The sequence below is a fragment of the Trifolium pratense genome, linkage group LG6 (assembly GCF_020283565.1).
Source record: "Trifolium pratense cultivar HEN17-A07 linkage group LG6, ARS_RC_1.1, whole genome shotgun sequence".
Classification (NCBI taxonomy): domain Eukaryota; kingdom Viridiplantae; phylum Streptophyta; class Magnoliopsida; order Fabales; family Fabaceae; genus Trifolium; species Trifolium pratense.
This window is the reverse complement of record NC_060064.1, coordinates 3,369,635-3,382,413: the sequence shown is the minus strand read 5'-3', so window position 1 is coordinate 3,382,413 and position 12,779 is coordinate 3,369,635. Positions and strand designations below refer to the sequence as shown.

General features: G+C 32.4%; 3 protein-coding genes across 3 annotated transcripts; 2 read left to right on the top strand and 1 right to left on the bottom strand.

Moving 5' to 3' along the window:
• Window positions 1-1,064: 1,064 nt before the first annotated feature.
• On the top strand, window positions 1,065-4,669 carry LOC123891052 (peptide chain release factor 1, mitochondrial). Its single transcript, XM_045940837.1, has 11 exons — window positions 1,065-1,296; window positions 1,459-1,559; window positions 1,674-1,772; window positions 2,399-2,582; window positions 2,760-2,808; window positions 2,892-2,970; window positions 3,157-3,231; window positions 3,310-3,387; window positions 3,661-3,819; window positions 4,005-4,100; window positions 4,192-4,669. The coding sequence occupies exons 1-11, from the start codon at window positions 1,182-1,184 to the stop codon at window positions 4,384-4,386; spliced, it is 1,230 nt and encodes a 409-aa protein (XP_045796793.1). The 5' UTR covers window positions 1,065-1,181; the 3' UTR covers window positions 4,387-4,669.
• Window positions 4,670-5,834: 1,165 nt separating this feature from the next.
• LOC123891053 (protein RADIALIS-like 3) lies at window positions 5,835-6,417 on the top strand. Its single transcript, XM_045940838.1, has one exon. It carries the CDS (start codon window positions 5,976-5,978, stop codon window positions 6,267-6,269), a length of 294 nt encoding a protein of 97 aa, XP_045796794.1. The 5' UTR covers window positions 5,835-5,975; the 3' UTR covers window positions 6,270-6,417.
• Window positions 6,418-8,966: 2,549 nt separating this feature from the next.
• Window positions 8,967-11,814, bottom strand: LOC123891051 (two-pore potassium channel 5). The gene is made up of 2 exons (XM_045940836.1): window positions 10,521-11,814; window positions 8,967-9,329 (listed from the first exon to the last, which is right to left on the bottom strand). The coding sequence occupies exons 1-2, from the start codon at window positions 11,522-11,524 to the stop codon at window positions 9,182-9,184; spliced, it is 1,152 nt and encodes a 383-aa protein (XP_045796792.1). The 5' UTR covers window positions 11,525-11,814; the 3' UTR covers window positions 8,967-9,181.
• Window positions 11,815-12,779: the final 965 nt, after the last annotated feature.

The following is a 12,779-nucleotide window of genomic DNA, read 5'->3' as shown; positions in this document are numbered from 1 at the left end:
CTATGTTTGGTCTAGCCAAGTATAACTTATAGATACGGTTTAAATTTTTATTTTTTGTTCGATGGCAACATTTATACAAGCTCAATTTAATATTAGTTGGGATGATCTATAACTGCTAAGTTAAATTATAAACCTTAAACTTATTCTTGATACTTACAAGTTTAATGATATTTTAGACACTTTATAGTATATTTTGGTAATACTATTTATTAATACAAACATACATAAAATACAACCGGATGAATATTAAATAATAGAAACTTAAAATACATTAAAATACATATATAACGCATCTTAGAATTGGGTATTTAGTCTGACTCATCCTTACAAAACCGATTTGTAAGGTGAGGATGGTCCTCACTTATAAACACATATTCAGGCCATCTCGCAAGCGATGTGAGACTTCTTTAACAATAAAAGGTATATTTGTTTAAGAGTTTATCATGAATGCACTCTTGGTGTAAATTGCTTTCAGTATAGTTCGGAGAAGTTTTATTACAGAAAATATTGAGACTTAGAAGCTTATAGTTTTAACTTGTACAATAAATTGCTTTCAAGTTTCAACATCTATATTGTTTCTAAAAAAAAAAAAAAAAAAAAAAACCTACTTTGTTATGGACTCAACTTTAGTCCAACTCGGAGTCGAGTATGGCCCATTTAAGCGTTGAGTTCAGCCCAATCACACTCTAGTTTAAGGCCACGCGTTCCTACTCAACGGTCACATAAGTTTGCATTCTTGTAACGACGGCTGATATCAGAATGATTGATATTTACGGTCAATTATGGCTCTTCCCCTGTTATTTCGACGACCATCAACATCGAGACCGTCGAATCTACCCTCACATTGAAGGTCATGGCCCTGCGTATCAATATATATATACCTTTCTCATGCATAAGGGATAAGTATTCTATTTTTACTCTCAAAAACCTCAAACTCAGAACATGATGCGTTCTTATTATGGGAAAGGAAGGGGGGTGTCAAAATATAAAATGAGGTAAAACAGATCGAACAGGCCGGCCCAATGGGGCTTTAGGCTTATTAAGGCGGCCCAATTGTTTTTCCACTTTCAATTCTGCCGAAACGCGAAAAGCAGAGAAGAAGCGCTTATAGATTCTTGCAGCAAAATAGCTTATAGATTCTCTGAATTTTCATTCAATTCACTTCGAATTCTGCGTTAAAGATGAGAATTGATGGTAGATTTCTCAATTTCAGTTATCTTTTTCGGTTGCGGAATCACTTCCAATCAAAGTCCGAACTTCCACTTCGAAATTTCCTGCTTCGTTCTTACTCTTCCGGTAACTTTTAGTTCCTTCTTTCATCTCTTCAATCTATTCATTCAAAATTTCTAGGTTTTTATTCAATTTTCAATTCAAAAAAAAATTTAATGTGTTAACGATTGCATTTTTTTTTTTTACTTTTTTGAATGAATGAATGAATGAAGTGATTTTTGATAACAGAAGTGCAAACTGAAATTTCACCGGATCTGTTAAACATAATGGAGCAAAGATTTTCTGCTATTAAGCATAGGGCTACATGTCTTGACAATCTTATGAATCAGGTAATGCAATTTTAATTTACTTAATTGTATAATGTTGTTATAATAATTGAATATGGTATTTAATTTGAGTTAATTATCTTATTATGTTTAATTTATGTTATTGATTGAAGACAGCCAGAAGCGACACCGGCAGAGTATGCAAGAGCTAACAAAGAGCTTAGAAAGCTAAGTGGTTCTGTGCAACTTATTAATGAGTTGAAGGCCAAACAGAAGGTAATTTTATGGTTGTGTGGTTCTTTGTCTTGAAGTTATGATATTCAACTAATGATTTGGCAGCATAGACGATCTTATTTTGGAAAAAAGACTACTTTTTTATGTTGAAGAATCACTAAGTTATGTTATTAAGTTTAGTTAAAATTGGAAGTATTGTGTGGCTTAATAGTGGACCGGAGTTTAACTAGATTTATCCTTCTTAAAAGGGGAGAGAGTGTTATTTTGCTGTCTAAAGATATGTTTTTGACTTCATTCTTGTGTTCAACTAAGCATATATGCTTAGCAGATATGTCTTTGAAGATATATATACTTTTTGTTTATGTATTTCCAAGACTTGATTCATGATATAATACATAACTGTCATTTGATTCTTGTAGATGACTCCACTTAGTTGAAAAAAGTTGTCATTGTTATTGTTATTTTTTCCATGGTTATTTTTCTATGTCTTTAGGTGGCATACTTTCTAGTTACATTTCCCATGTTGATTTATTTACTGTGTTTTGGAGTTTAAAGAGAAAATGATAAGGATGAAGCTGTGAAGATAATATTAGTTCTATTTTTAGAAGTTAAATTTTGGCTGTTGGTTTTTTTCAATATCATCTGATACTATTTTCTACTTTCTGCAGGAAATTGATGGCCTGAAGTCACTAATAACTGAATGTTCTGAAGACAAAGACATGCTTAATATGGCAACAGAGGAAATGGGCCAGGCCATAGAGGAAGAAAGAAAAGTGCAGAATTTGCTGTTGAAGTCATTACTTCCTAAGGATGATGCTGATGAAAGAGATTGCATTTTGGAGGTACGAGCAGGTAAATTATCACTGTTGAAAATGGAGATCTATCGTTTGTTTTCATCTAACACATCTTTTAATAAATGTCCGCCAACTTGTCTTAGGTCCTGTTGATCGTTTTACTTTTATGGCTGTTAGCATGTCTCCCTACACTTTCCGTTATTCCCATGTTCATTTGTTTATACTATTTTTACAGGGACTGGTGGGGAGGAAGCTTCCTTGTTTGCAATGAATATCTTTAAGATGTAAGGTTACATTTATCACTGTGGTCACATTCATAAACTGTTGTCATAGTTTTTTAAAAGAGATCTTGTCTTGCATAATGTAGGTACGAGAAGTATGCTCACAACAAAGGTTGGAAGTTTGAAGTGGTAGATATAGCTCAATCTGATATGAAGGGATTCAAGGTATGTATTTCATGCATTAATGTGTACTAAATATGACCTGTTTTTCAGTACTGTAATTATTCCTGTGAAGTGCTTTGAATTGTTCATTTCATCATCCACCATGCATTAGAACCTTCCCATTATAATGTGTACCCCAATTTTTTGTCTATCAATTGATGTATTTTGGTTTTCACTTCACTTTCTCAGGAGGCTAGTGCAGCAATTGTTGGAGTTGGTGTTTTTGGTAAACTAAAATTTGAGAGTGGAATTCATAGAGTACAGGTTTTTGTCACTGCCTCTCACATTAGATATATGAATATATCTCTTTCAACAACTAGTAACATTCTTTTTTTTTAACAGAGAGTTCCTGTGACTGAAAAACTGGGACGTGTTCATACCAGTGCTGTTTCTGTTGCAATTCTTCCTCAGGCTGATGAGGTAATTAATAAATTCCATTATTAAACAATGCCCTGTGATATGGAACCTGATTGTTTTTTTTTTTTTTTTTTTTTTTAACTTTGGCTTCTAAAATAACGATAAAATAAAAATCATCCCATACAAATGCAATTTCTATCCGTCTGTATTTTCCCTTCAGTTCTGTCAGGTTGATGACTGATTAATGGAATTGTGAAGGGCTGGTTAATATCTTTTGCAGTCAATTTTATGATGTTCTTTCTAGAATCTTATATTATGTGCATGCCCCTGTTATAGGTCGATGTCCAGTTAAAGAATGAAGAGTTGAGAGTTGATACGTATAGATCTGGTGGTTCAGGTGGTCAGCATGCAAATACAACTAACAGTGCTGTTAGAATAACTCACCTTCCAACTGGGATCGTGGTTGCTATACAAGATGAACGTTCTCAGCATATGGTAAATATTCCAAAATGTTTGGCATGATTTACATTTAAATTTTTTTACTGCTAATGATAATGTGCTGTTTTTTTTTCCTTTTTTGTAAGAGGTATTTGACATAGTTGATAGGTTCTACAATTTCTCTTCTTTTTGTTGTTTTTCTTCTTCTTACGTGCTACCTCTGCCTTCACATTTCTGCTCAGAATAAAGCCAAAGCTCTCAAGGTACTGTGTGCAAAGCTATATGAAATGGAAAGGCTCAGACTTCAAAGTAGTCGATCAAAGCTTCGATCAGAGCAGGTAGAAGAGATGAGATCTCTTTGTAAACTCTGTCAGTTTGTTCTACCTTTTTCTTTTCTTTCTGGATTGACTCACGTTTCATATTGTTCAGATTGGTAGTGGGGACAGATCTGAACGCATCCGAACATACAATTTTCCTCAAGGCCGTGTAACTGATCATAGAGTTGGTATCACATATCACAACATAGAAGATGTGATGCAAGGAGAGAATCTTGATGTCTTCATTGATGCTCTTCTTCTGAAAGAAGAAATGGATGCAATTGCAACTTTTAGTTCGTCTACATAAATCCAGTGTGTTAAATTTTGCTTAACATTAAAATATCAGTTCAATGTTTTATTTTTGTAATTCACTTATTGAAAAGAAAAAAAAGTTTCATATTTTTCGTGAGATGTTAGGCAGAGGAAGAGCATGTCATATAATGATGTGTGTTTGACTACATGATAATAACATGCATTTAGTTTTTCTAAAATAATTTTTCACTTTAGAGTGAAAAATGTCAAAAGAAAATTATAGATTTGTATTATATGCATGCTTTATATACTATATAGCAGATGATTGTTATTCCAAACTCAGTTCTCTTAATTATTGTTGTCGATGATAAGAAATCTTATTTTATTTTTCCTTACTCTAATCTTTATCGAATCTATGATCACACACCCACCACTTTTTGTCCTGTCATTACAACACTGCGGTGCTCTTTCGGGACGCCGAGAGCGGTTCTTTACTTATTTCTGGTTTCAAAGATCTTGGTCTTTCTACACATAGAAACACTTGAAAATGACCCTGCTACAATGGCGTGAAATCTATTAGAATGATAAACGCATTAATAATTTCGTAACCACAAAAGTCACTTGCTTTTCTTGCAAGATAAAATATTGAAATTTGAAAAGAAAAAATAAATGACAAATAGATAGCTTGCGTTTATTCTTCGTTTACGTTCTAGAAATAAATTGTAGAAATATAACGTATATATGCTTTTCAACATGACTCAGGTTCTAGGTCCACATGACATCAAGATATCCCTATTTCTGCAAGAAATTGATGATAAGGTATTCTAATGTGTATTTATTTTATGTTATATTTCCTGTTTCAGTGCAAAAAGATGCACCTTTCATTATCAACGTTATATCATAACCACTATACCAAATCTCGTTTAAGATTCGGGATAATCAGGTCAATTTAAGAGAAAAATATACATATTTGCAGCTTATGATATAAACACTTATCATGGTTGGAGTTATGTATATTTTTATAGCAAAAAGATGAAATAAAGATAAATTGTTTTATATATGTTATGAGTTGTTTTCCTATGTTATATCGAAGAACTTATGAAAATGAGTTGAAAAAAACTTATAAAAATTGTTATAAACTGTTTTCATAAGTTCATCCAATTTGTCTCCAAACACTTACGCAAATAGATAAACTTAAATAAGCCAATTCAAATAAGATAACGGGTTTGACCAAATTGTACCCACCCATTTCACCTATTTAAGATGGATAATTTTGTATATTCAAATAAATACATTTTCTTGATAAAGAAACTAATTGGCATGTCATATTGTATGTAACATCTGACTCCCCCAACCTACAAGGGGTGTCAAGTTTTGTTCAAGAGTTTATATAAAACTAGTTAGATGTCAGTGACATTCTCAATGTACAAGATATTCTTCATACTCACCATGATGTGAATGAATTGCAAGAGAATCCACCATTTGTTCAGAAAATCAACATACCATGAAGAGTAGAGTTCTATAAAAATGTTGGCTGCCTTGATATAGTGTGTCATCAAGAATTTTTATGTCTTTACACATTACATACGCAATTGCAACACGAATCGCAACACGAACAAAATCAAAGTGAGTGAAGCTAGGGACATGGATGATATGGTGGCTAGGAGTTTTTGTGAGTGGAGTTGGAAAGAGAACAAGTTGTTTGAGCTTGCTTTAGCAATGGTAGACGAGAAACACCCCGAAAGATGGGAGGTAGTTGCAGCCATGGTTGGGGGTGAGAAGAGTGCAGGGGAGGTTCAACAGCATTATGTGATCCTTCTTGAGGACTTGCATGTTATAGAATCTGGAAAATTGGATTATAAACTTGGAGAAATTCAGCCTAGTGCCCTTGTTGAAAGTAAGGAGTCTTTGATCTTATCATCTCATGATGATAATTAAAGCTTGTAAACCCCTTTTTATTTAGTTCTCTTAGAATATATTTGTTATAACATGTTGATTCCACCATGTTCATTCAATTATAGGAAATTGTATGATATATGTGCTTAAATATATTTTGTAGCTATACAAATTTTGTTTTGATGCTGTTTTTTTTTTCTTCTTCATTTTTATGTGATTTCCCCCTATTCAGTTATCCAAGTCCTTTGATGTTAGTTATATCAAGATGATTGCTCTTTTCTCTAGTGTTGCTCCGAATTCCTCCAAATTTTATCGGAACAAATTAGTTTCAGGCAATGTATTTTGCATGTTTTGAGTAATACGAAGATGAGAGAAGAGCAATCATCATCAAATAAAAGAAAAATGCTAGATATCCCGAAAGAAATTGTCCCGAATATATCCTAAAGTAATATGATAGGCTATTTTAACATATTACATGCCATGTTTTTCACCAATTAATTTAAGAGTAAGATGGTTTGCTTTAAAGGCACTACATGTTTCGTGATGTTTTTGCAAGAAGAAAAATAAATTCACTCTTCTAATAATGTTTTCTCAAATTATTAGATTATGCACAGTTTTGAATCATCCCATGATGCAATTCAACTCCATATATATAATAACTAACAACAACTTAGTACTAGTAGTAGTACTATGATGTACTTCACATTTTCACAAGCATGTACTATCAAATATGAGTTCACTACAATCGTTGTACTGTGTACTGCAAGTTGAATTGAAACATGTCTCCATTAGGCTACAATGCTTTCTTCTTAACTTACCAACTCAAATTTTGATATATCGTAGTATTGTAACATTAAGTAGTAATACCAAAAAAGGTCTAAAAATTAATTATCAATTATCATCAACTTTGACACCCAATAATGTAAATCAGATTTGTAACTAACTACATTAAATTATTAGATAAAAATATATTGCATTCACAAATTCTAACTCCACTTGTAGCAATTACTAGGTCGGACGTTATGACTGGAGGTTCAAACTCCGATTCTTTCATTTTATATATGTGAATTTTCAATAACTTATAATTTTGTCTACGAAGAAAAAAATACATTGCAATGCTTTATATTATTTGTGGTCGATAGATATATGGGACCTAAATATCTACAAGTTACACACGTTACCATATGCCTGGTAGGAAAGAATATTTCTAAATCGTAACAAAGTTCTAAATAAGAAAAATGAATCATTGCACATTTTTTTTTCCCTTTTCATGTCATGTGCATACAGCATACACCTCTTTTATTTGTTAACACAATAAAAATCCAAAAATGGTTTATGATTTGGTGAAGTGGGTCTTACCGGGCCCACTGTGTAGAAAATGGTGTACTACTGGATTTTTTCTTATTTTATTTTTTTTTAGAAAGTTTATATATATATATATATATATATATATATATATATAGACGTAAAGATAAAATCATCATAAACTCATATACACGGGTGAGAAACTCAGAGTTTTGAACCATAATTATGGCGTCCGCTTTATTAATTTTGACATTTTTTTTATCAGTTGAACTAAAACTTCTGAACTATTGAGCCTTTCTTTTAGTATGTGAAGCATGTGACTACACTAACAAAAAATAACATGAATCATTTAATTTCTTGACAATGATTAACAAGAATCACTAACATGAATCACAAAATTTGTCATGATTAATGTGATTAGTTTCTTTGAATAAGATAAAATTTTAACACGAGTTTATAAGTAAATGTTCGAATCATACTCCAAATATTCGGTCTTAAATATAAGGGTGTGTTAAGAGTTTACAATGGAGTGGATGATTAAACACAGAATATGCATACTACTTAAATTATTTACCGCTAGATTAAGAGCCCGTTTGGATTAGCTTATTTTTCAGCTTATTCAAACAGCATATGCAAATATATAAATTTTTATATACTATTATAAGTTTTTTTGAATCAATATGTACTATTATAAGTTAGTTTAAGATAAAATAACTTATAAAAATATAATTTTCACCCCTAAACTTAGTGGCTTGGTGTGTTAAGAGTCCTACTTAAATAAATAAGTTTTTTTTATATATACAAAAGTAAATGAGGTTTTGGTATAGTAAGTAATTATTTAATTGTTCAAATAAACAATCATTATAAAAGTGTCAATTTCTTTCGCTTGGTGACTTTGTGGTCCTTGCCAATAATAGCATTGGCAAACGTCCATAATAATCATAGATATAGTAGTTATGAAAACTTCTACTGTACCAGATAAACAGGATGAGAAAATAAGAAAATGATTTTTGACTTGACCAGTGGGCCCAAAATTATTATAAAAAAAAAAATAAGAGAGGTTGAAAATTACATTGCCAATAAGAATTTTAAAAATTAAGTTGATTTGTTATTTCTTGAATGGAAAACATTTTGATTTATTTCATCTAATATTTTGTTTTTATAAAAAAAATAGTCTTAACTTTGCACCAACAAACCTAAATTGTACTATACACAATCATTTGACATAATATATCAAAATAAAATTACTTCCTACCAATTAGTAGTTTGTTTCAAACAATAAATCATTATAAAGTAGACCAGCTATTATTCATGATATTTTAAAAAAGTGAAAATTTCATTAAAGTTAATAAAACTTTGGTTAGATTTGGACAGGTTTGATGTGGTTCAATTATAAGACATAAAAAATAGTATTAAAATTTCAGCATAAAGAGATGAAATAATGCCCCTAATATATTCATGATGGTGAGTCTCTTCTTTCTATCAACCTTCTAATAATTTCTTCCTTCACTCTAATCCCAAAAATTATAATTTTTGTACAAAATCTCCCTCCCAACAATTCATGTACATTTTGTAGATTTTTTGCACTATTGATTATGCCTCACCACTAGCTTTTGTGCTAAAACAATTATATTTTTATAATTATTTTGTCATGACCTACCCTCCAAGAGATGAGGTAATGTTATCTTCCCACAATTAGAAGGATCAAGCTTTCTAAATTGATTACAAATTTCCATTACATCTTTATCTTGTATTTTTCCCATCTCTTTCAGCTTGAAGATCACATATTCTGACTTACTGAAAAACAAAGCAATGAAAATTCTAGTGAGAAAAGAATCTAAAAATATATATAATCATTTGAAATAATTACCATACAAAATATTTGAATAATGCATACATTATTGAATGTCACACTCACATTATGCCCCTACTTGTTTACTGTGATGCATAATGCATGAAACATCTTAATAAGACTAATTCCAGAAAGTGACTTTGTTAATAACATATTTTTATAAGAGATGACAGCTTGCTAAAATAAACAATAGTAAAAAATAATCCCATCTAAGCTAATGTTGTATTAAACAAATTATAATTATGTCTGCTTATGACTAAGAATATATTGGTATATATCTAGAAATCATGATTAGTGACTAATGCTTACATAAGCCACAGATGATTATAGCTAGTTGTAATTAACTAATTATCTTAAGAAGCAGTAAACTTAATTAGATTATCCTATTTTAGCATCCAAGGTTGTATTCTTGTTTGGTTTGACGACCAAAATACTGCTATCAGACCCCCAATTGATAGCAGTGTCTTATTGATCCTGCACTCAATAGTCAAAACACTCTTTAGCAAAGTCTTAAAAAATCTATCTGCAGTTGCGATTGAGGCTGCATCAAGTTTTTTTTGTGTTTCTCTAACGAAGGTTTTAGTAGCATTAGCCGCATTTAAACATAGTTTTTCACAATAGCAAGGATTACAATGCAGGTGAAATTCAATTGGGCAACCGTGATTAGTACTTCTATGGTTCTACTAGTACTAATTCCTGAACTCAATAGCGAACACTCTTTGGCAAAGTTTTACAAATTTTGACTGCAATTGTGATTGTGGCTGCATTGAGAACATTTTATGTTTCTCTAACCGCATTGTAACCATAATTGTGGTCGTATCAGTAACATTTGACCATTGTTTTCTACAACAGCAAGGATCACAATGCTACAGAAATGCAACCGTGCGACCACAATTATAAACTACTTATGATAAAAAGTGTAAATTACCATGTTTTTGTGTGTGCATTGCTAACAAAAATGCAGTCGCAGTTACGCTGCAGAGCTTGAAACTGTAACAAAATGCAGGCAAATGCAGCTACAATTGCAGTGATCTCTAAAGCAGTAAAGCCTTTATATTGCAATCACTCGCGGATCACAATTTAGAACTACGGATTAGACTGAAAATAAAAGAAAGAAGCATTGTATGTTATGTTACCTAATAAAACCGGTATTGTTGATATCAGCAGCAAGCCAATCTTCAATAGTAATTTCTCTATGCAAAACCATCTTAGCCAATCTCCTATGCCTTCTATCAATTCTAGCCTCAGCCAAATAAAGAAAAGCTCTAGCAACCATCAAAGTAGAAAACAACAACCAAATTGCAGCAAACAATCTCCCAGGAAGCGTCTTAAACGCTCGATCACCATAACCAACCGTTGTAACAGACATAACCGCCAAATAAATCGAATCAACCCAATTCAAATCCTCAACAAAACACAAAACCAAACTCCCAACACCAATACACAAAACAACAACACCAAGTGCTAAACCAACCTTCAATCTAATCCTCATTCTACCTTTTGCAACATCAACAATATAATCCCTAGCAGAAAAACCTCCCCTAGCACCCATTTTAAGCCCGGTTAAAATCGTGTTTTCTTGTAAATCCAAAACAAAATTAACAAGTCCACTTAAAAGTATATCTATAAATCCAAAACCAACCAAAACAAAAACACAAGCAAAAAGTTTAGTAAAAGGGGTTAATGGAGCTATGTCTCCATAACCAATTGTACACATAGTAACTATACAAAAATAAAGTGCATCAACAACAGGGTGAGTTTCTATGCCAGAGAATTTTTTTGTGTTGAAAGAGTAAATAGTGACACCGACAGAAAGGTAAATTAAGAGAAGCCAAATGCCTTGTCGGATAATGGAATTTGTTTGTGGTTTAGGTAGTTGAGGATGATTGTTTTCTGGTTTAAGGTTTGAAAGAATGAACATGGCTGGTGCTGTTTTGCAACGGCTGAGTTTTTTTTGTTTGGGAGGTGAAAATGGTTGTTGTGGAGTGATGTTGTTGCAGGATTGAATTTCTGATGATGATGATGATGATTGTGGTGGTGGTTGTGGTGGTTGTAAGGTGGTGAAATCGTTGAAGGATTTTGAAGAAGAAAAGGGTAAATTTTGACGGTTGGTTAGAAGAAAAGGTTGGTTTTTTTCCATGGGAGAAAAGAAGAAAAGAGGATCATGTGAAATGGAAGAAAGGAACTAAAGAGAGATCAAAGAAAAGGGAGTAAGATGAGATTTGGTGTGTGTGGACTTGAAAGTGTTTTGGGAATAGTACCAAACAAACATGTTGTTGAGTTGTTTTTAAGGAACAAAACAGATACAAACACAGTCATTAGTTAGTGAGGGTCCATGCCACGTCAGATCATTGTTGATTCTTGGTGGTACATGGTACTTTGTGGATTCTGATCACACAAGTAATTGATTCCTTCCTCTAAGTTCAGAATAAAGTTTTTTTAATCATGGGTTACATTTATAAGGATTTCGATCCTCTTCAATTTTTTCTTATTTTTTTTTTTTTTAATGTAAGGGTTGGTGAATTATAGAGAATTAATTATTGGATTAAATAAAATGAGAGAAAAAATAAAGGAAGATTGAATATGATCCAAATCTGATTTATAACTAGTGGTAGTAATCCTCTAATTAGGTGTGACATTGTGAAGTGTGTTTCATGCACTTACAATCAAATAAGTAGATATCAATCACTTACCACATGACATCATAGTTACACCCTCCAATGTCTCACCAAATCCTAGAGGTTAGTCTACATGATACTCTAATGCACCTTATATGATCCGGATATCACCGCTCCGCAGAGTAAGTTGTCCCACCATTGGACACAAATACCCTACCGTTGGGTATTAAGGTTCGGTACCCCACAGTTGGGTATTATTCCGAACCACACCGTCACCAATAAATGTATGAACCCTATCACTGCTAGGTTAGTCACACCAAAAATTACTCCACCGAGTAATTAATCAAAACGGTCTTGTTCTTACACCGATTTAGAGACAAGATCTCCTTAATGATAACCCCAATCACCAGCCAGATACACCATTGATAACCTCAATCACCAGGGGCGGCCCAGACCCATGTGCGACATGGGCCGTGGCACAAGGTCTCTTAAAAATGAGGGTCACAAATTTTTTTTTATAGAAAAGTAGTATTAGTAAGGTAAGGGGTGTAAAAATTAATTATTTATGTTATAACATGTTGTAAGGCCCAACCCGTTTTTTTAATTATAAAAAAAAATAAAAAAAATAAGTAGCTGAGAAGAGAAGCTTATACCAGTACGATCAAAAACATTCTATTCTAAAAAACTCCATTAATTCACCACCACCACCGCCGCCAGACGTCGACATGCCACCATCATCGGCGACAGTAGTATGAATCTTTTTTGTTGTTATTGTTA